The 24378-nt window shown below is 46.9% G+C and overlaps 1 protein-coding gene across 3 annotated transcripts in view; it reads left to right on the top strand.

Moving 5' to 3' along the window:
- The window catches only part of CEP135 (centrosomal protein 135), a 153469-nt gene that overhangs the window by 30940 nt on the left and 98151 nt on the right, over positions 1 to 24378 (top strand). For all 3 annotated transcript variants that reach the window (XM_069744448.1, XM_069744449.1, XM_069744450.1), the window contains exons 2-7: positions 783 to 965; positions 6659 to 6849; positions 6988 to 7155; positions 17022 to 17163; positions 17277 to 17361; positions 17522 to 17650. In XM_069744448.1, the coding sequence (XP_069600549.1) occupies positions 853 to 965; positions 6659 to 6849; positions 6988 to 7155; positions 17022 to 17163; positions 17277 to 17361; positions 17522 to 17650 (828 nt within the window). In that variant the 5' untranslated portion in view covers positions 783 to 852. The remainder of the gene's footprint in view (positions 1 to 782; positions 966 to 6658; positions 6850 to 6987; positions 7156 to 17021; positions 17164 to 17276; positions 17362 to 17521; positions 17651 to 24378) is intronic.

Genomic DNA, 24378 nt, shown 5'->3' with positions numbered 1-24378 from the left:
TAGTTGATTCAGAAGATTAGGGTAATAGGTCATTTAGAGAACCTTTTCTTGATATGCTAATTTATTGAGACAGGCTTTTTGGGTTATCAGGAGTTGTATGCCAAAATCATCAGTATTAAAACAATAAAAGACCTGACAAATTTCAGTTGGTGGATAATGAATCTATAATATATGAAAGTTTAATTGTAATCATTACATTATGGTAAATAATGAAATTTAACACTATATGCTAATTTTTTGAGAAGGACCTGTATACTCACCTCTGATGCCGGCGACATTCCCAGTGTCAGGACTGGCTCTCCTGGGGATTGCGAGACATTGTCACTGCTGCCAACCAGCGCTGACTTCACTCTCTTCTCGTAAATGACCTCCAGAGAAAGTGGGAACTGCGACTTCTTATAAGACAATGCCGTCTTCAGGTTCTGTTTTGATGTCTGTAATTTCTCTGTTAAATAGTGCTGCGCTCAATGTACGTTTCCTGCAGTGCAGGTGAGTACAGGGCCTGAGTGGAGTGACACTGCAGAGCACTGGGGTTTGCTCTGATGTAAAGTGGCTTCACACACAGTCTTGCCAGCTTTAGTCGGGTGGCTAGTTGTCGTCATGCGGACAGACACTTCCTTTGTAGGGCCGGCTCCAACAAACAGAAAACGTTCTCATTCAGATCTTTATAGAAGGATGCTGCAGAGACAGCACTAGCCGTTGTGTGCTCAGGACTCTTATGTAACTGCCGTGAAATCTGAGCAAATTACAGTCTGTTTATTTCACCTTGTTTTCCTGTGTAGACACTGAACTCCGGATAAAACTGCAAAGAACAAAGAATTAGACAGAATCGTTTATGTGAAGATCGCTGCAATGAGCACCGCTGCTGAAAGAAAATTCATCAACCTCCGCAAACGACTGGACCAGCTCGGCTACAAGCAGCCGCTGGGCATTGAGTCCTTGCCTCTTGTAGAAAAGCTCTTCAGGTATCTTGGAAGCTGAGATAGAGCTGAAATAAGCAAAAGATGTGTGTCCTGTAAGATGCCGCACACAAGAACACATAGTCATGTGAAAGTGAAGGGCTGTCTCTCATTTCATAGAACAAATCATTTAGTTTCTGTGAAAAGTAGTTGGTTATCCGTAGTTTTGCTCCAGTAACATTGCCATCCCGAAGTGATGTGGTTAATAAGCGTGAGTTATTAAAAGGGGATTTCATCCCCTTTTTTAAAAGTGGACAGATGGAAGGGATGCTTGTAAAAGAAAGCGTGACTTACAGTGGGGAGAATAAGTATTTGATACACTGCCGATTTTGCAAGTTTTCCTACCTACAAAGAACGGAGAGGTCTGTAATTTTTATCATACGTACACTTCAACTGTGAGAGAAAGAACCTGAAAAACAAAACCAAAAAATCACATTGTATGATTTTTACATATACATGTATAAACTCAAGTATAAGCAGATTTGTTCACCACATTTTTTATGCTTAAAAAGCTCCCCTCGGCTTATACTGGAGTGAGGGTCCCACAAGATGGAGAGGGAGCAGCGGGTCACAGGAGGCAGGAGCCGGCTGCTACGACTACTGTGCCCGCTGTTAAAGGGAACCTGTCACCCCGAAAATCGCGGGTGAGGTAAGCCCACCGGCATCAGGGGCTTATCTGCAGCATTCTGTAATGCTGTAGATAAGCCCCCGATGTTACCTGAAAAAGGAGAAAAAGACGTTATATTATACTCACCCAGGGGCGGTCCCGCTGCTGGTCAGGTCGGATGGGCGTCTCTGGTCCGCTGCGGCGCCTCCCATCTTCATTACAAGACTTCCTCTTCTGATCTTCAGCCACGGCTCCGGCGCAGGCGTACTTTGCTCTGCCCTGTTGAGGGCAGACAAAGTACTGCAGTGCGCAGGCGTCGGGCCTCTGACCTTTCCGGCGCCTGCGCACTGCAGTACTATCCTCAAGAGGGCAGAGCAAAGTACGCCTGCGCCGGAGCCGTGGCTGAAGATCAGAAGAGGACGTCTTGTAATGAAGATGGGAGGCGCCGCAGCGGACCAGAGACGCCCATCCGACCTGACCAGCAGCGGGACCGCCCCTGGGTGAGTATAATATAACGTCTTTTTCTCCTTTTTCAGGTAACATCGGGGGCTTATCTACAGCATTACAGAATGCTGCAGATAAGCCCATGATGCCGGTGGGCTTACCTCACCCGCGATTTTCGGGGTGACAGGTTCCCTTTAAAGAGAAATGAATATTCACTGCACTGGCAGTAAATGTTAATTTCTCTGTAATAGCGGGCACAGTAGTTGCAGCCGTCGGCTTCCAACAGCTGCCGGGCAATCACGTATGCCCACTACTTAAGAGAAATGAATATACACTTTCTCCACTCCCATGGTAGTAGAGGGCAGTGAATATTCATTCCCTTAAATAGCAGGCACACATGATTGCTCGGCAGCTGCAGGAAGCTGTCTGCTGCTACTACTGTGCCTGCTACTTAAAAGCTATAAATACTCACTGCTCTCCACGCACATAGTCCCAGCGTGGAGACCAGTGAGTATTCCGTCAGCTGTCCTCGGTTTGTAAGCAGTGCATGACGTCACTGCTATGTGCTGCTTACAATCATAAATCAGCTGCTGGCATCGGAACAAGACGCTGCGAAGGAGTGCAGGAAGGTAAGTAGGATGTGGTTTTTTTTGTTTTGTTTTTTTATGTTTTGCTGATGGGAAACATGCAGACCAGGATAGGGATGAGGAGACCATGCATACCAGGATAGGGATGAAGAGGCCATGCATACTAGGATAGGGATGAGGAGACCATGCATACCAGGATAGGGATGAGGAGACCATGCATACCAGGATAGGGATGAGGAGACCATGCATACCAGGATAGGGATGAGGAGACCATGCATACCAGGATAGGGATGAGGAGACCATGCATACCAGGATAGGAATGAGGAGACCATGCATACCAGGATGGGGATGAGGAGACCATGCATACCAGGATGGGGATGAGGAGACCATGCATACCAGGATGGGGATGAGGGGGCCATGCATACCAGGATGGGGATGAGGGGGCCATGTATGCCAGGATGGGGATGAGGAGACCATGCATACCAAGAAAGGGATGGGGGGGGCATGCATTCCAGGATAGGGATAAGGATCCATGCATACCAGGATAGGGATGAGGAGACCATGCATACCAGGATGGGGATGAGGGGGCCATGTATACCAGGATGGGGATGAGGAGACCATGTATACCAGGATAGGGATGAGGAGACCATGCATACCAGGATAGGGATGAGGAACCATGCATACCAGGATGGGGATGAGGAGCCATGTATACCAGGATGGGGATGAGGAGGCCATGCATACCAGGATGGGGATGAGGGGGCCATGTATACCAGGATGGGGATGAGGAGACCATGTATACCAGGATGGGGATGAGGAGACCATGCATACCAAGAAAGGGATGGGGGGGGCATGCATACCAGGATAGGGATGAGGATCCATGCATACCAGGATAGGGATGAGGAGACCATGCATACCAGGATGGGGATGAGGAGCCATGCATACCAGGATGGGGATGAGGAGGCCATGCATACCAGGATGGGGATGAGGGGGCCATGCATACCAGGATGGGGATGAGGAGACCATGCATACCAAGAAAGGGATGGGGGGGCATGCATACCAGGATAGGGATGAGGATCCATGCATACCAGGATAGGGATGAGGAGACCATGCATACCAGGATGGGGATGAGGGGGCCATGCATACCAGGATGGGGATGAGGAGACCATGTATACCAGGATAGGGATGAGGAGACCATGCATACCAGGATAGGGATGAGGAACCATGCATACCAGGATGGGGATGAGGAGCCATGCATACCAGGATGGGGATGAGGAGGCCATGCATACCAGGATGGGGATGAGGGGGCCATGTATACCAGGATGGGGATGAGGAGACCATGTATACCAGGATGGGGATGAGGAGACCATGCATACCAAGAAAGGGATGGGGGGGGGGGCAATAAATACCAGGATAGGGATGAGGATCCATGCATACCAGGATAGGGATGATGAGACCATGCATACCAGGATAGGGATGAGGAGACCATGCATACCAGGATAGGGATGAGGAGACTATGCATACCAGGATAGGGATGAGGAGACCATGCATACCAGGATAGGGATGAGGAGACCATGCATACCAGGATAGAGATGAGGAGACCATGCATACCAGGATAGGGATGAGGAGACCATGCATACCAGGATAGGGATGAGGAGACCATGCATACCAGGATAGGGATGAGGAGACCATGCATACCAGGATGGGGATGAGGAACCATGCATACCAGGATGGGGATGAGGAGACCATGCATACCAGGATGGGGATGAGGAGGCCATGCATACCAGGATGGGGATGAGGAGGCCATGCATACCAGGATGGGGATGAGGAGACCATGCATACCAAGAAAGGGATGGGGGGGGCATGCATACCAGGATAGGGATGAGGATCCATGCATACCAGGATAGGGATGAGGAGACCATGCATACCAGGATGGGGATGAGGGGGCCATGCATACCAGGATGGGGATGAGGAGACCATGTATACCAGGATAGGGATGAGGAGACCATGCATACCAGGATAGGGATGAGGAACCATGCATACCAGGATGGGGATGAGGAGCCATGTATACCAGGATGGGGATGAGGAGGCCATGCATACCAGGATGGGGATGAGGGGGCCATGTATACCAGGATGGGGATGAGGAGACCATGTATACCAGGATAGGGATGAGGAGACCATGCATACCAAGAAAGGGATGGGGGGGGGCATGCATACCAGGATAGGGATGAGGATCCATGCATACCAGGATAGGGATGAGGATCCATGCATACCAGGATAGGGATGTGGAGACCATGCATACCAGGATAGGGATGAGGGGGCCATGTATACCAGGATGGGGATGAGGAGACCATGTATACCAGGATAGGGATGAGGAGACCATGCATACCAAGATAGGGATGGGGGGGCCATGCATACCAGGATGGGGATGAGGATCCATATATACCAGGATAGGGATGAGGAGGCCATGCATACCAGGATAAAGATGAGGCGGCCATGCATACCAGGATAGAGATGAGGGGGCCAAGCGTACTAGGATGGGGATGAGGAGCCATGTATACCAGGATGGGGATGAGGATCCATGTATACCAGGATAGGGATGAGGAGGCCATGCATACCAGGATAGGGATGGGGGGGCCAAGCATACCAGGATAGGGATGAGGTGCCATGTATACCAGGATGGGGATGAGAAGACCATGCATACCAGGATAGGGATGAGGAGACCATGCATACCAGGATAGGGATGAGGAGACCATGCATACCAGGATGGGGATGAGGAACCATGCATACCAGGATGGGGATGAGGAGACCATGCATACCAGGATGGGGATGAGGAGGCCATGCATACCAGGATGGGGATGAGGAGACCATGCATACCAGGATAGGGATGAGGATCCATGCATACCAGGATAGGGATGAGGAGACCATGCATACCAGGATGGGGATGAGGGGGCCATGCATACCAGGATGGGGATGAGGAGACCATGCATACCAGGATGGGGATGAGGAGCCATGTATACCAGGATGGGGATGAGGGGGCCATGTATACCAGGATGGGGATGAGGAGACCATGCATACCAGGATAGGGATGAGGATCCATGCATACCAGGATAGGGATGAGGAGACCATGCATACCAGGATGGGGATGAGGGGGCCATGCATACCAGGATGGGGATGAGGAGACCATGTATACCAGGATAGGGATGAGGAGACCATGCATACCAGGATAGGGATGAGGAACCATGCATACCAGGATGAGGAGCCATGTATACCAGGATGGGGATGAGGAGACTATGTATACCAGGCATAAGTCAATAAGTTTTCCCAGTTTTTTGTGGTAAAATTAGGTGCATCGACTTATATTCGGGTCGGCTTATATTCTAGTATATACAGTAATTAAATTGCTTTTTTTGCATGAAATAAGTATTTGATACAATAGAAAAACAGAATTTAATATTTGGTACAGAAACCTTTGTTTGCAATTACAGAGATCGGACGTTTCCTATTGTTCTTGACCAAGTTTGCACACACTGCGGCAGGGATTTTGGCCCTCTCCTCCCTACAGATTTTCTACAGATCTTTCAGGTTTTGGTGCTGTCGCTGGGCAGCATTGAATTCCAGCTCTTTCCAAAGATTTTCTATTGGGTTCAGGTCTGGTGTTTCCACCCCAGTAAAATAACACCTATGCTCCCCTTCGGTGCCGTTACCATTCTAGCAGGGTCAGCGCTGGCTCTCCCGGTGATATCGTAACATGTCACGTGATCCCTGTGGACAATCAGCTCTAGTTTCACTGTTCTCTTTTACGGACATAATTGACATCCTCCGGATGTCTTCATTTGTCCAGAGGAGATAATGATGCAGCCGCTGATTGGCCTCAAGAATCACGTAACATGTCAGGCTATCATCGGGAGAGACGGAAATTCCTCAGATGTGAGTAAGTGTTATTTTACTGGAGGAAACGTAGGGTTTCAGAAGAGGTGTGAGTATTGGACAACCCTTTTAATGTGTTCGGTTTTCATTTTGTTTTGTCTTTTTTATTGACTCCTTGCTTTTGCATTTTTCAGTGACCTTGTTCATACGACAGAAAGTCTTCGCAATGCAAAACTAAATGCTGGCAAGAATGAGAAGGAGAACAAGAATTTTGATGCAGTGATAGAACCTTACAAGGCAGAAAATGCCAGACTCGTCAGAGAAAATAACGAACTTCACTTAGAGCTTCTGAAGATCAAAGAAGAATCGGATCGCCACATTAAAGGTCAGGCACCACACCAAGATGTCTAGTAAGAGCTACTCTGTTAAACAGCTTAGTGTAGCCCAAAGAGAATAATTAATTATTTGGAAAGGCTACATTTCTCTGGATTTTCAATTAAACATGTTTTTACTTTTTCTGAAGACTTGAAAGCTTCTCTCAGAAAACTTGAACACCAAACCGCTGACCTGAAATTCTTAAATAACCAATATGTCCATAAAATCCGGTCTATGGAAAAAGAAAGCAAAGCAAAGGCTGAACGGATTCAGCAACTTCAAGAGAAGAACCTGCAGGCTGTGGTGCAAACACCAGGTTCGTTCTGGTCAGGGAAATGTGATCTGCTAGAGATCATTCAGTGGTGGCACATAAATTGTCACCACTCTTATTTGTCCCTGTCCTGTATAGTGACAGTCGACATATGAGCGGGGGATGCCAATTCCTATTATCTCTGTACAGGGCGCCTACCTCTGCAGATAGGAAGGTTTTTCTTGGACCACTGCCTTAGGATCAGACCACCTTCCTTTTATTATCTCTGTCAGTGTTTAGCACTTTTTTCACATTCGCATGGTTATTTTTTTTAGCTTTTTTTTTTTTTAAATAAAAGTAAATTGTTATAAGGGTTAATTACAATGAACCTCCAGACACCCTTGTTCTCTCTCTATTGTTACCCCTGTCCTGTATAGTGATCATATTATGGAGGAATGGGGACCATAAATGAAAGTGAGTAGCGCTATAATGCTTACCGTATATACTCGAGTATAAGCTGACCCGAGTATAAGCCGACCCCCCCACCCCCTAATTTTGCCACAAAAAACTGGGAAAACTTATTGACTCAAGTATAAGCCTGGGTAGAAAATGCAGCAGCTACCGGTAAATTTCAAAAATAAAAATAGATACCAATAAAAGTAAAATTAATTGAGACATCAGTAGGTTAAGTGTTTTTGAATATCCATATTGACTCAGGAGCCCCATATAATGCTCCATACAGTTCATGATGGGCACCATAAGATGCTCCATATTAAAATATGCCCCATATAATGCTCCATATTAAAATATGCCCCATATAATACTCCATATTAAAATATGCCCCATATAATGCTGCACAAAGGTTAATGTGCAGCATTGGATGCTCCATACATTATTCCCCATAAGATGCTCCACACATTATTCCCCATACGATGTCCATACATTGTGGCCCCATGAGATGCTCCATACATTGTGGCCCCATACGATGCTCCATACATTGTGGCCCCATACATTGTGGCCCTATAATATGCTCCACACATTTGCCCCATATGCTGTTGCTTTGATTAAAATAAAAAAATCACATACTCAGCTCTCTTCGCTCAGGCCCCCGGCACTTGCGATAGTCACCTTCCTCGTTCCACGCGCACACTAATCGCGCCTTTTGACCTGAACAGTAAGTGCAGAGGATGGAAGACAGAGCGGCACGCAGCGGTGGAACGAGGAAGGTGACTATCTCACAATGCTCTCCTCCCCCGATATACTCACCTGCTCCCGGCGCAGTCCCTGGCAGCGTCTCACTGTCAGATGGTCTCCGGGAGCCGGCGGCATCTTCCTGTGTTCAGCGGTCACGTACCGCTCATTACAGTAATGAATATGCGTCCATATTCATTACTTTAATCAGCGGTACCACGTGACCGCTGTACACAGGAAGATGCCGCCGGAGACCATGGGACATGCAGGGACAGTGCCAGGAGCAGGTGAGTATGTCACCGCGCCCCTCCCCCGCCGACCCACCCGCTGACAATGACTCGAGTATAAGCAGAGAGGGTCACTTTCAACCCAAAAAAGTGGGTTGAAAATCTCGGCTTATACTCGAGTGTATACGGTATATGTCTCTGGGGTCACTGTAATTGGGGAAGACATTTTTTTAAAAATACAATACTGTTGGAAAAGTTTTAGGCAGTAGAACAAAATGCTGCACAGTAAGAATGCACTAAAAAAATAAGTGTTAGTTTAATTTTTATCAATGAATAAAATGCAAAGTGAATGAACCAAAGAGAAATGGAAATCAATTCAACAATTTGTGCGACTCCGCTTTGCATTCAAGGCAGCATCACTTCTAGGTACACTTACACAAAGTCAAACATTTTGTACACTTATAGCCAGATGTATGAGTAAGCAATTATTCCAACAGTTATTCACTAAGGCTGCTTTCACATTTGCGTTTTTTGCCGCTGCGTTTTAGCGCAAAAAAAGCATGCGTTTTTTCCCCTATACTTAACATTAAAAACGTATGCGTTTTTTTGCATGCGTTTTGCCGCCGCATGCGTCTTTTCTATGCATGCGTTGTGTTGCAGAAATGCAACATGTAGTAATTTCTAGCGGCGTTTTTTGCCGCAAAAAAACCTATTGCTGTCTATGTAAACGCATGCGTTTTTAAGCACATAGGTTTGCATGCGTTTTTAAACGCATGCGCTTTAATAGAAAAACACAAGAATACACACTGATAAGCCAACCCCAAACCCTAACCCTAAGGGATAGAGAAAGGTTCATCAGGAAGAGGAATCTGACTCCCAAGAGTCCATGCTGAAGGAATTCCAGGAATAAGGTGAGCGGAGTTCCAACCCGGATATGCAGGAGAAGAGATACTACTTTTCCGCAGTGAACATAGAGGAACTCACGGCGGTGAGGAAGACCATGTAAGTGGAAGAAGAAAGACCAGCGCGTGCAGTACAGGAGGAGATGTTTGGAGGCCTATCAAAGAAGAAGCTGTTCTTCCCGATGCACAAGAATATCCGGGTGCTGGTGCTCGAATAAAGGGAAACCCCAGAGAAGAGACTAAGCACTCCCTCCAACTTAAAAGATAGATATCCTGTGGATAACGAGGCTGCAGAATGCTGATCCGAGGTGCTTAAAGTAGACATTTCAGGTTGCCCGGGTAGCCAAGAAGACTACTTTGCCGTTTGAGGATTGCTCTCAGTTAAAGGATCCTCTAGAGCGCAAGATGGAGTGTCTGCTTAGGAAGACCTGGGAAACATCTGCGGCTTTGCTGAATACAAATGCTGTCTCAACATCTGTAGCCAGATCAATGTCTCTCTGGTTGGGGCAGATGGAAGAACACCTAGCAGCATGGATCCTCCGAGAAGAGATCCTCTCCTCACTTCCCCTTCTCCAAAATGCTGCAGCCTTCTTAGCAGATGCCTCGGCAGAGTCCCTCAGAGTGGCAGCCAGATCAGCAGCCCTATGCAATTTAGTGAGATGAACCCTGTGGCTGAGATCATGGAGTGGGGACATGGCATCTAAGATCAAGCTATGTTCCATTCCCTTTAAGGGGAAATATATGTCCAAGCCTGCATTGGATGATCTATTGGAGAATGTTTCGGACAAGAAGAAGTTGCTGCCGGAGCCTAAGAGTACCCAAAAGGGGTCTTTTCGGCCGCCTCAGGAGAAGTCCCCCTGTTACAGAGGTAAAGGGAAGACCGGAAGGTGGAGCTACCCCAAAGGTGGCCGGTGCATGAATCTATTTCTCTCACAGGGCCAGCGTCAGTAAAGCATGATGCCCAGAGGAGAGTAGGAGGTCGCATTTCTCACTTCCTTCCACAGTGGTGGGACATATCCACCAACTCACGGGTCCTAAGGTCCATTCAGAACGGGGTGAAAATAGAATTTACTGCCCACCCTCCGAAGAGCGTAAAAGTTACGCAGCTCTCTAATCACACTCCAGAGAGCCCTGGAATTGGGACTCAGAAACCTTTTAGCTTCATGAGCAATCTCACTGGTCCCAGAAACCGAAAATAACAGGGGTCACTACTTCAGACTCTTCTTAATAAAGAAACCAAATGGATCCCACATAATTATAATAAATTTGAAGCCTATAAACCAGTACATCTGTTACAGGAGCTTCAAGACGGAGTCAGTCAAATTGGCAGTCCCCCTGATAGGGAAAGACTTCACCATGGCGATGATCGATCTGCAGGATGCATATTATGTCCCAATTCTTCCTGACCATTGTAGGGTTCCTGGGATTCGCAGTTGCCCAGGGGGAGCAGATAACTAATTACCAGTTCAATGATCTCCCATTCGGGCTATCGTCAGCTCCCCGAATATTTACGGCGATTATGGCAGAAGTCATGACTTATATCAGTGGTCAGCACATTTGTATCGTACTGTATCTGGACAGTTTTCTGCTGGCAGCACCATCAGTATAGGCATTACAAGAGCAGATACAGACGACTTCTCAGATTCTGCCGTCACTGGGATGGCTAATATATCAACAGAAGTCAGATATCATTCACGCTACAAGGAAGTCCTTGTAGTTTCACATTTGCGGTTGTGTCCGCAGCGTATCGTTTGCAAACGCATGCTAACGCAGCGTTTTTTATCCGCATCAGCTTATGCATGACGGGGAAAAAAGCTGCTTTTGCATGCGTTTGCGCTTTTTATGCGCATGCGTTCGATAGAAAAAGATTTTCCAGGAGAATTTCCTTGACACAAGCCACGCCCAATGGGCGTGTCTCATGGGATTTCTGTATATAGACCCTTGTGCAAACGCAAGCGAACGCATGTCCTTGTGTTCCTATGCGTTCCCATAGACTGTAATGCGTTGTTTTGACGCACTTCTTCCACAAGCATGTGTATGGCGGCGGAAATTTGACGCCTCACAAATTGCAACATGGTGCGTTAGCCACGCCCCGCCACATACCGCGAAACGACGAATGCTTACGCAAACGCAGGCGAACGCATGCAAACGGATGTACCTCCGTCCACAATGTAAAAGATATGAAATCAAGACGCATGCGGATGTATGCGTCAGAAACGCTGCGGACACAACCACAAATGTGAAACCGGCCAGGTGTTCTCCTGAAAAACAGATTCAACTGAGGGCAAAGATGAACATCCTGCGAAGCAGAAAGTTTGTGAGGACTGAAATGAGATTTTCCATGTCAGTCCTCAGTTCTATGACATCTTGTATCCAGTCGGTAGCCTGAGCCCAGGCACACACCAGAGACCTGCAGAGTTATATACTAACAGTGGGACGGTTCCCCCAGATCACTGGAAAGGAAGGTGTCACTACCAGCTCGGATACGAGCCTCATTGGCTTGGTGGGACAACCCAAGAAAGCTGAACAACGGAGTGCCTTGGATCCAGAACCCACTAGTCACCATAGAGGTAGATGCCAACAAGAGGGGATGGGCGGCCGTAGTCTCCCAGAAATCCTTCCAAGGTCTCTGGTCAGCTGAAGTAAGCAGACAGTCTTCGAACTTCAGAGAGTTGAAGGTGGTGGAGGAGACCCACAGGGCAGAAACATCAGTGGTCCAGGGTACCCACGTGAGAGTCTATTCAGACAATATAACCACGATTGCACACCTCCGTCACCAGGGAAGTTCGAAGTACGAAGATCTAAAAGTGATCTCTGCAAGAATATTCTGCTGGACTGAAAAACATTTTCTTTGTGTAAATGAGCCGACTACCTGAGCAGAAGAGTTGTCCACCTCGGGGAGTGGAGTCTAGACCCAGAAGTGTTCCAGATATTGACCAAGAGATGGGGTTTTCCAGAGGTCGATCTATTTGCAGGGCCCCAGAATGCAAAAGTGACCCACTATTTTTCTCTAGACCCAGACAACACATGTCTAGGCATAGACGCCTTGGCCCACCAGTGGCAATTCAATCTGGCTTACGCCGTTCATCCGATCCAGCTCTTGCCAAGGACTCTACAGAAAATAAGAGATGAACAGACCAGGGTCATTCTAGTGGCACCCCTCTGGCCAAAGCTGGCCAAAGAGAAGCTGGTATGGCACTATAACCAGCCTATGTGTAAATGGTCCTCTAATCCTTCCACCAATCAGACTAGTCCCTGGTGTAGGAGATTCCTATCACCCGAACATAGAGAACTTACATCTGGCAGATTGGCTTCTGAGTTCTCAATTCTGATCGCCAATGGTCTTGAAAGAGTCATCAAGAGTAGAAAGGCAGTGGCAAACACCATATACCAGAAAACCTGGAGGACATTTGTGTAATGGTGTGCACCACACCGGCCTGATACCCGACATGCCAATATCGTCCAGATCCTAGATTTCCTGCAGGAAGGCTAAAAGAAGGGTCATTTGTTTCTCCTGCACTATCCAGCATACCTACATGTTTCCTCGACATCTCTATTTTGTATGTACTATTATAGTATCTTACTACTGAACTTGATATTATTGGTCACAATAAAATATATATTGCTTTTAAACATTATGATTTGTGGGATGTTCTTACTCCGTTCTATTGTCCTAGATGCATCTTGGAGTTTTCCTGCTGGTCCCGTATATCTGGACAGTATTATTGGGGGAGTGTTACCGATTTACTCTCGGCTACAAGTTTACTTTTTGCTTGATGATTTTTGGTTAGACTAAGAGAAGGGTCGTAGGCCCAGTACCCTTAAAGGACAGGTGGCAACATTAAGCTCTTTTTTTGACCAGGCACTTGCTGAGTACCGGTGGGTAAGGCGATTCATAATAGCGGCTACAAGATTTCGTCCTAGATCAATCAGTCTGGTCCCCGCTTGGGACCTAAATATCGTCCTTAAAGGACTAACGCTTCCATCATTTGAACCCCTACCATCAATAATGTTGGACAGACTATCCTGGAAGACAGCATTCCTGGTGGCAATCACAATGGCCAGGCAAGTGGGGGAGTTGCAGGCTCTTAGGATATTGGAAGACCTGCTGGTGTTCGTTCTGGATCCTTCATTTCTATCAAAGTTGGTTACAGAGTTTCATAAAAAACGGGATATAATACCTTCCTTTTGCCAAACCCCAAAGGACAAGAAAGAAGATGAGTTCCATTCTCTTGACGTAAGGAGAGTCGTCATACATTATCTCCAGATAACCAGAGAGTGGAGGAAAGATGAGAACTTATTTATTCAACCCTATGGCCAAAATAGGGGAAAGAAGGCATCCAAGACTATGGTGGCAAATTGGATAAAGAGAGCAATCATTGAGGCCTATCAGATTCAAAATCTCACACCTCCAGAGAAGTTCACAGCTTAGGGTACCGTCACACTCAGCGACGCTGCAGCGATATAGACAAGGAGCCGACCTAAACTAGATCGCTGGAGCGTCGCTTTTTAGGTCGCTGTAGAGGTGTCAAACACAGCAACTCCAGAACGATGCAGGAGCGATCCAGTGATGTAACGGCGACTCACTTCTCGTTCTCGCTGGTTGTTAGCTCCATGTCAAACAGCCGGAGTGTGCTGGCGTCGTTGCTTTTGATGACAAACATGACGATACACGCCGACCTGGCGACGAAATAAAGTTCTGGACTTCTAACTCCGACCAGCGATGGCACAGCGGGATCCAGATCGCTGCTGCGTATCAAACACAACGAGATCGATATCCAGGATGCTGCAACGTCACGGATTGTTGTCTTTCTCTTTGCAAAGTTGCTGAGTGTGACGATACCTTTATTCCACCAAAGCAGTAGCAGTTTCCTGGGCGGAAATTATTTTTCAAGCTGGTGTTATAAAGTATTCTAACTTACTGAGGTAGTGACTTTTAGGTTTTCACTGGCTGTAAGCCATAATCATCAACATTAACAGAAACAAACACTTGAAATAGATCACTCTGTAATGACTCTATATAATGAGTTTAAATTTTTTGTATTGAAGAACTGAAATAAATTAACGGATGATATTCTAATTTTGTGATGATAATAATAATAAGAAACCCGGCGCTCAACTTGAAGTGATCAATCTGTAAATTTAATATGATTCGCTGTAGTAGTCAAACGTTTCGGTCTTGCATCAGACCTTCTTCAGTTACAAGTTGGTGTTTCTATTGGTTCGATAGTGCCAATAGGTGCAGTAGCAGATCACTGGATCCAGGGGACTGAATGTCCTGAAATAAGAGATAAGGTAATGGAGCCTGTTCCTAGGATTTTAAGCATATGGTGTGCCGCGGTGGCTTGGAGAGGACGCGGTGTCCGCCGCTAGGCTTATTCTAATTTAAGAGAGACACCTGTATATACACCCCGGTACGGTCACTGCCAACTCCACAGTATCAAAAGAAACTACTAGCTGCCACCACCAATCATTTATACAGCCAGATTTAACACCCATTACAGGTAGTGTATGGCTTCAGGGGTGTGGTTTACAGAGCAAGAGGAACAGAGCTTTTACATTTTGTACATTTAATCCAGAAAGGTAGGCAGTGGTATATATATAATAGTGCAGCGGTAGCATCCTGTGCAGTGATGAGGCAGTGACCCAGCAAAGTTCAGAGCAAAACGTCTCTTTAATGTTCAACTCAGAAAAGCACAGCACACAATATCCTCCAGATCGCAGCCGGGCACATATCCTCTGGATTAGTCACTAAACACGCCAGTCCACCTCTGAATTGTTGCCGTGGGAGACTGCTCTGCTGTGTTAATGTGCTACTCACAGCTTTACACAGTACACGATATCCTTCAGTTTAGTAACTAAACAAGCCATTCCTCCTCCGGGCGCAGGACAGTCTACCTCCGGTTCGCCGCCAGGCACAAGACAGTCCACCTCCGAGACCTGTTACCGTGGGCGACTGCTCCACTGTGTACGCTGTGGGTGCCAGACGTCTTAGTTCCCCTGGCTCCTTGTCTCCGCTTACCTGTGTTGCCTCACACAGGAGCTCTGCAGAGCCGACTGCTCTGCCCTCTAGCATACACCAGACTGACACTGACTCGGACCCTGACATAGCCAAACCCTATGCTGCAGGGTTTCTAACTAGCAACCTGTGGCCTTGGGCCACATGGAAAACCCGGGCCAGGAATGAAACGGACTGCACTACTACGATCTGCAGTCTGTTTCAAAACACCAAAACCCAGAGCAGGTTTTCCCTCATAAAGGCCTTTCCTCTCACAACATGGTGGTGCAGTCCCTTACTGCTAAGCTTCTCATAAGGTCCTCACAGATGTTATCTCTCTCTGTCCCCCAGATTGGATAGGACATACCCGTATGACTGGTGACTTGAGGTGGTTTATAGGGACTCTAGCATGCCCCAGCCTCTAAGATTGTCACCGTGCCTCCTGGGTCCAAGACCTTTACTCACTTTAGTCTGCATTGCAACCACAGCTACACCTGTGACTGTAATGCACTCTCATGGCCTCAATACGCCTCCATGCACATCCTGGGGGGAACGTAGAGTGACCCTCAGATGTAACACCAGTCACTGACTCACAATATATATATACAAAGATGATACAAAACAATACGGTATATTGACTTACATGACATAAAAGGGATAACAAAAGAAAATGACTAAATCTGTGTCACGGAAATGGCTCTGAGCTAAGTAGAGGGAGGTACTCCTTAGGAAAATGGACAGAACCACAGAAAACTGTACCTTCCAGGGCTGACAATTGACAGAAATCCAGCCTCTGATTTTTATTAGATCAAGGTTAAGCCCAAGTACATCCCATAAGTGATCTCATATGGGTCTGGTTGTGGGATGTGCTAGGTCTTTCAGAACTTTGACTTACCCAACTTTCAGGATATGTTTGCCCCTGGAGGTCCCAGATGTGAGATTTTGTTGTCGTTTCCTATCATGATTTTACCTTTTTATAAAGCTGAAACACCGCATGATTAGCATCATCTATCTGTTCAATAATACGTTGGAGGTATTTGGCCGGCCTTACGTGTCATGTCCTTCTCTTTGCTATGACGCTGGCAATATATCTCTCATAAATATCGGATCAGTGCAAACCTCAATATTCATAACTGACACCCGGGAATCTGAGATAATTACTTTGAACAGAGGAAGCCCCTCTGTGCATCAGAGTATATAAATCCTAGAGTTCTTGACTGATTCTCAGAGATCTTTCTTGAAATTACATGTTCACAGCAGGAGGTCCTGTTTCAATGAGGGTTGACATGTCAGCTACCTCTTTATTCCCCAGTTTTAATTAATCCCATATGTTCAATGTGAGGGTGATATTTCTCATCTCTGGAGATGTCTCTATGGATTTTGCAAGTTTTCTCTGACAATTGCTAAAACCTGGCATTTTACAGGGGTGTGTTGACACTGTATCCACTGTATAGGCAAAGCTCCTGTGTGCTTGCATACACCATGCAGGTGTACTGGTGTAAGTCTTTGAAATGTTTCATTAGAGCTAAAGGGTTTAGGCCTCATACGTTTTTTTTTTTAATCTGTGTTTAATTCTTATTTTTCCAAGTGTTCATATTCACTATTTTTATTCAGGTGGAAAGAAAAGAAATATACCCTTTAGGCGTCAGCGCATGCAGATTGATCAGCCAATCCCTCCCTCAGGAGTAGGCACACATCCTGTCCCACAGCCAGAGGATCCATATGTTGCTGATCTTATCCAGGTTGCAGATGACCGGTAGGTCTACATATGTCAAAAGTCATTTTATAAGACAGATACCATGTCCGTTATTCTGTGTCTTGAGACTGGTTTCTGGCATGCTGTAATAATCAACTTAATGTTCTTGTCAGAATTCGAGAACTACAGCAAGACGTCTCCTCTCTGCAAGAAAAGTTACAGTCTTCAGACAGAGCGGTGAAGCACCTAACCCATCAGGTTTGTTATTTCTCATTCACCATGTGGCATATTTGAAGATGTGGTTGTCATTTTTGTAGATCCATTCTTGGAGAGAGTCCTATTTGATCTCATCTGATTGCCAACGAACTGTAATAGTGTTATATTGTATTATTAATTTGATATATTTTTTCCTCTTAAGGTTGAAATGAGAGACAAAGAATTAGAGCGATTAGCACTAGCATTGGATGGTGGACGTTCTCATGATGTTATTTCTTTGGAAGCCAGATATAGAAGTAATGAGAAACTTGTTGCCCATCTAAATCTGCAGGTAAGGTACACGTTTAGGGCTTGTTCAGCAGAGTGTATTTTACATATGTATGCTGTCCGCATGCAAAACTGTTAGCGTACGGACAATGCACTAACCAGTGCCATGGACAGGAGCCAGACGTCGGCGCGCTCACACAGCCATTGTGTACGCGCCCGCATTGGCACTATGTGTGCGCTGTGATGATCATCCAGTGTCGGTGCACAGACAGGAGACACAGCATTCTCTATGAGTTTTAGATACAAGTCAATCAATGTGAGATACCAGCTTTATTATGAAAATAGAAGGGATTGACCGTGTGCTAAGTCATAGGCCATGCCAAGGGTGCACCAAAGCGCACTCCTTTGCATATGAAAAGTAGTTTTTTTTGTTGTTTAACTATAAAGTTAATATATTTGCCTAGCATGTTTTAAATAGGTACTAGGTCTCCTATATAAATGTTTAGGCTGTTCAAATCCCACCATTTTGGGGGTGACAGACTTCCTTTAATGTTGAAAATGATAATCAGACTATTTTTTTTAATTATTGATGTATAAAGCGAATATTATACGAATGTAAAAAATTGACATTTGGAAGACAATGTGAATAGAAAAGCAACCATTTTACTGGGCGAAACGAGATGATTTTTGGACTTATTATAAAATCCCTATCTCGTAGCCTTCATTGGGGGACACAGAAAACCATGGGTGTATGCTGCTGACCCGAACAGTTACAACCTTTAAGAAAAAAGGTCTGCACCTCCTCAGCAGGCTACACCTGCCTACTGGCAATAAAAGTAATGAAAAAAGTAGGAGAAGCAAAAAAAAATTGCAATTACACACATTCAACGTGGGCAACAGGAACAAAAGAATAAGTTCTGTGTTCCTCCAATGAAGGCAATGAGAAAGGGATTCTACTTTAAATCCAAAGATCCCTATTTTCCCAGGTGCTTCATCAGGGAGACCAGAAGCTATGGGACATCATAAAGTAATCCCTAGGGCAGTAAATATGTATAAATGTGTCATTCAAAGTAGTAACCCGGGTGACCACCGCTTACAGCTCCTTTCTACCCTGACTTAAAACCACCAATGCAAAAGTGTGAAACCTGAAGAATTTTGAGAACGCAAGGACGGAGGACCAAGTAGCAGTTTCTCTAGTCACCTTCCACGACAGCCACTTCGGAGGTTGTCTTCCCCGCCCTAATAGGGGACAGGAACACAAGAGGTTAAATACCCCTCCCCTTCCTGCACCGCCAGTGTTTTCCTGTCCCCTATGGGGCATGAAGAGTTTCTGAAGGGGCTGCCGTGGCCGGCGACGGAGCTCCACTTACCCAGAAGCCGGGCGGCATGAAGGTCGGGTTTCCCTCCTTGATAATGCCGCTCCCGTCTCCTCTCTTCGGAGCGACTCGGGACCCTCCCGCCCCTCCGGCGCTCCCTTTGGGGGCAATGCGGGGCGGTGATGTGCTTGCCGGGGGCCTCCTGCAGCCCCCCGGTTCCCTCCTCCACAGCTGCAGCGCTGGAGGTGGCGCGCGTCCCGGGCTGGGGCCGGAGAGCCTGCTGACTTCCGGGTTAAAGCGCGCCACTTCCGGTTCAACCAGGAAGCGTGCCATGGAGCGCACGCCGGCCGGCAATGGCGTCCAGCAGCAGAAGCACGCCATACAAACAGCGTCGGGGGCGTTCTTGGACCTACCCCAATCGGGCCACACGTGGGGGGAGGAGCACTGCACGCTGGACCACCGATCCTTATAAAAAGATCCGGGTAGCAAGGTAAGCTGTCTGACTTGACATGGACAGTGACAGACCCCCTTGCTCTGCATCTGCAGATGCCAGCGTTCCCCCTCCTACCAAAGTAAGTAGCAGGTGTTGGGCCCAGCTATCCCCTATATACATATGTGCTTTTATGTATATATGTATATATAGATATTCCTCTAAGTGGCTTAGCAAACCCTCTCTCTCTCTCTCTTAGGGAGAAAAGGTTTCCGACCCTAAAAAGTCAAGCCGCAAATGCAAAGTGTGTACGGCCAAACTCCCATCAACATACGGGAAAAAGCTCTGCCAATCCTGTACGGATGAGGTCCTGCGCGCCGAACAACCCTCGCTGTTGGATAGCATTAGATCCCTCATTAAAGATGAGGTCCATTCTTCTATGGCTACCTTCTCTCAGATGTCGGTGCCTCAGCCACCCCCTCCAAAAAAGAGGAAAAAAGCCCCAGTAGAATCCGACCCGGACTCGGGAGAAATCCAGTCCTCAGGTTCAGAGGATAACTGGGAAAACGAAGGCTCCACTTCTACCCCCACCTGTAGATCAGAAAACAAAAAATATTATTTTAGTTCTGAGGACATGAGTGAACTAATCGGTTTAGTAAGAAGCACCATGGGGGTAGAGGATGAAGAAGTTACACTCACAGTACATGATGAGATGTTTGAGGGTCTGAAACCCAAAGACCAAAAAGGGTTCCCGGTGCATAAGAACTTACGAGATCTGATTCTGCATGAATGGGACCTCCCTGAAAAAGGTCTGACTATACCATCGGAACTGAAAAACCGGTACCCATTAGATGGGGATAACTCCTTATGGGAGACCCCGAAAGTAGATGTTCAGGTGTCTAGGGTAACTAAAAAGACTGCCCTCCCCTTTGAGGACTCTTCGCAACTCAAGGATCCGATGGATCGTAAAATAGAGAGTTTATTAAAAAAGTCCTGGGACACCTCCACAAATCTGCTAAAATCTAATATAGCCTCTACTTGCGTGGCCAGATCTCTATTTATCTGGTTACGCAAACTTGAGGATCACTTGACTCAAGGCACCCCAAGAGAGGAGATTTTAGACTCCCTACCCTTACTACAGAAAGCTACAGGGTTCCTAGCCGATGCATCTGCTGAATCGGTTCGAGTAGCCGCGAAAGCTGCCGTTCTCTCTAACTCGTCCAGGAGAGCACTCTGGATAAAATCCTGGGGAGGCGATTTTGTCTCCAAGTCCAAATTATGTAGCATACCCTTTCAGGGTCATAATGTATTTGGACCCGTCCTGGACGATATTTTGGATAAGGCGGCAGATAAAAAGAAATCTCTCCCTGAGCAAAAGACCCCAAAAAAACGCTTTTTTCGTCCCTCCCGTGATCAAACCTCACAGAGAGGAAAAGGCAAAACGGGAAGATGGAGTTATCCTAAGGGAGGCAGGGGAAAAAATATCCTGGCCCCTCAGGCCCAGCAAACCCCAGATAAACAATGACTGTACTCCGGTCGGGGGTCGACTCTCACGATTTTTCACCGAGTGGCAAAACATCTCCGCAAATCAGTGGGTCCTTCGTACCATTCAAGAAGGATTAAAAATAGAATTCGTGAGACCACCCCCACATTGCGTAAAGATAACCTCCCTTCAAAACCCAGATCTCCAAAACTCCTTGTTACAAGATCTACAAAAATTAATACAATCAAATGTGATTTCTCAGGTGCCGAAGTTAGAGGAAGGACGTGGTCATTATTCACGCCTTTTTCTAATAACCAAGCCGTCGGGGAAGAACAGAATTATCATAAATTTGAAACCCTTAAACGATTCTGTCCGATACAGGAGATTCAAAATGGAGACAGTCAAATCCGTGATTCCCCTCATCGGTCAGGGTTGGATGATGGCGACTGTGGACCTGAGGGATGCGTACTACCATGTGCCAATCCATCCAGAGCACAGGAAATTCCTCAGGTTCGCAGTCTCCAAGGGTCACCAAATCAAACATTTTCAGTTCAATGTTCTCCCCTTTGGCATCTCTTCGGCCCCTCGGGTCTTCACAAAGATTATGGCGGAAGCAATAATCTTCATCCGTCAGCAGGGAATATGCATAGTCCCGTATCTAGACGACCTGCTTATCATGGCTCCATCTGCCTCCCGTCTGGAAACAGACGTATCAAAGTCCCTAGAGATATTACAAACCCTGGGTTGGATCCCAAATCTGGAGAAATCGGAGGTCCATCCCTCCACAAGAAGAAAATTCCTGGGGGTGCTACTGGACTCGGATGTAAGAACATCTTTTCTACCCAAAGATCATCAAATCAACCTTGTCCGCAAGGTAACCAAATTCAGAGGCCAGCGTGCACCGACCCTCAGAGAATCGATGTCTGTACTAGGGTCCCTGACCGCATGTATACAATCGGTTTCCTGGGCCCAGGCTCACACACGAACTCTCCAGACTTATGTTCTCCTACATTCCAGGAGACGACAGACTCCATTGAATCAGAAGATTCTTCTCCCTGGCCATGTGAAATCGGCGCTAAAATGGTGGCTAGATTATCAAAATCTCCAGAGAGGGGTCAGCTGGGACCACCTTCCCCTAAAAACACTCCGCTCAGATGCCAGCAAAAGAGGCTGGGGTGCGGTGGTAGAGGGTTTCCACTTTCAGGGACAATGGACATCGGACATCAGCAGCAGCTCCTCGAATCTAAGAGAATTGAAAGCTGTGGAGGAGGCCCTAAAGGCATCATCAGCACTGATCAAAAATCATCACGTTCGTATTTACTCGGACAATATGACCACAGTGGCCTATCTACGACATCAGGGGGGGACAAAGTATGCCTCTCTAAAAGAAGTGGCCGCAAGAATATTCTTCTGGGCAGAGAGGAACCTTCTATCGGTCACAGCAGTACATCTGAGGGGATTGGACAACACTGAGGCGGATTTCCTCAGCAGGAAAGACGTTCATCCGGGAGAGTGGTCCCTAAACCAAGCAGTATTTCAGTCCCTAGCCGAAAAATGGGGTACTCCAGAGGTGGATTTATTCGCCAACAGGCAAAATGCGAAGGTGGAAACATTTTTCTCCCTTCATTACAAAGACAAGGCACAGGGAATAGATGCCTTTTCACACCAGTGGAAATTCAACCTTGCATATGCCTTTCCTCCCATTCCCATGCTGGCGAAAACCCTGCAAAAAATCAGGACAGACGAAGTGACTACAATCTTGGTTGCCCCATTGTGGCCCGGGAGGAGTTGGTACGGCGCCCTATTAGATATGGCCCTGGAAGGTCCCTGCCTTCTACCTCAAAAGACCGATCTCCTACACCAGGGTCCTCTACTACATCCGGACCTAAACAGACTGAACTTGGCTGCATGGCTACTGAAGCCACAATCTTAAAAGCTAAAGGACTCTCAGATGACGTAATCCAGACCCTTCAAAAAAGCAGAAAGGCAGTAACCAATGCCATCTACACTAAGGTCTGGAAAAAATTTACGTCCTGGTGCTTCCCAGAAGTTCCAGACCCCTTCAATCCTGATATAGCAAGGATCTTACAATTTTTACAGAAGGGCTTGGATATAGGCCTTACCCCTAGCACACTCAAAGTACAAGTATCGGCCCTTAGTAGCTTTTTTGACTCAAATTTAGCCAATCACCGCTGGATCAAGCGATTTATGACAGCCGCATCCAGAATTTGTCCTACACTCCGTACTAGGGTACCCTCCTGGGACCTCAATACTGTACTTAACGCACTAACCCAGGATCCATTCGAACCCCTGGATGCTATATCCATAAAAAACTTAACTTTGAAAACAATCTTTCTAGTCGCAATCACTACGGCTAGACGTATGGGTGAATTACAGGCCCTGTCAATACAGGAACCCTATTTAACGGTCACTGCGGATAGCATTGTACTAAAACTAGACCGATCCTTTTTACCCAAGGTGGTCTCAAATTTCCACAGAGATCAGGACATTCTACTTCCTTCTTTTTGCCCAAACCCCTCCAACCCTAAAGAACAGGCCTTCCACACCTTGGATGTTCGCAGGGTGGTTCTATTTTACTTACAACAAACTGAAGCCTGGCGAATTGATCAAAATTTATTCATTCAGTTCTCCGGACGAAATAAGGGAAAGAAGGCGGCAAAAAACACCATCGCAAACTGGATCAAACAGTCTATTTGCTTGGCTTGTTCATCGCAGGGACTAGATCCACCTGCCTCTCTGAAGGCACACTCTACCCGAGCAATGGCAACATCGTGGGCAGAGAGGGGGAATGCCTCAGCAGAGCAGATATGCAGAGCCGCCACCTGGTCGTCCATCCATACGTTCACCAGACATTACCGGCTAAATTTCAATAGGGATTTAACGTTTGGCAGACGTGTTCTGCAGGCTGTAGTCCCTCCCTAGAGAAATTAGCTGTTGGTACTACTCCGAAGTGGCTGTCGTGGAAGGTGACTAGAGAAAATAGAATTATTCTTACCGTTAATTCGGTTTCTAGGAACCTTCCACGACAGCACTAATTTCCCTCCCTACCTGATATTCTTATTGGATGATTCCTGCACTTTTGTGGTAACTATACATGCTACTGTGTCCAGGAAAACACTGGCGGTGCAGGAAGGGGAGGGGGTATTTAACCTCTTGTGTTCCTGTCCCCTATTAGGGCGGGGAAGACAACCTCCGAAGTGGCTGTCGTGGAAGGTTCCTAGAAACCGAATTAACGGTAAGAATAATTCTATTTTATTCGGACTCCCATGACAGCACACGAGAGAGGGGATCCGCCCTTAAGGAACAGGAAACCTACAGATACAAAAGGGCGGCACCTCTCCCCATGCATCAGTTGGTTTCCTGTTCCTGAAGGGACTGGATGCCTATAGATACTACAGGAGTCCAGGCCGGCCGGACCGATTCTGGTGGCGAGAGGGTCTCCCACTTCGGCCGGTGCGGGTACCTGAAGTAGTCACGGTGGCCCTGGCAGGGCGGCACGGCGGTGACTAGGCAGCGAGGAGCGGTCGCCAGGGGGTGTCCGG

This window comes from Ranitomeya imitator, chromosome 1 (assembly GCF_032444005.1).
Source record: "Ranitomeya imitator isolate aRanImi1 chromosome 1, aRanImi1.pri, whole genome shotgun sequence".
Lineage (NCBI taxonomy): Eukaryota > Metazoa > Chordata > Amphibia > Anura > Dendrobatidae > Ranitomeya > Ranitomeya imitator.
The sequence above is the reverse complement of the archived record's forward strand: the minus strand, read 5'-3'. Positions and strand labels throughout refer to the sequence as shown.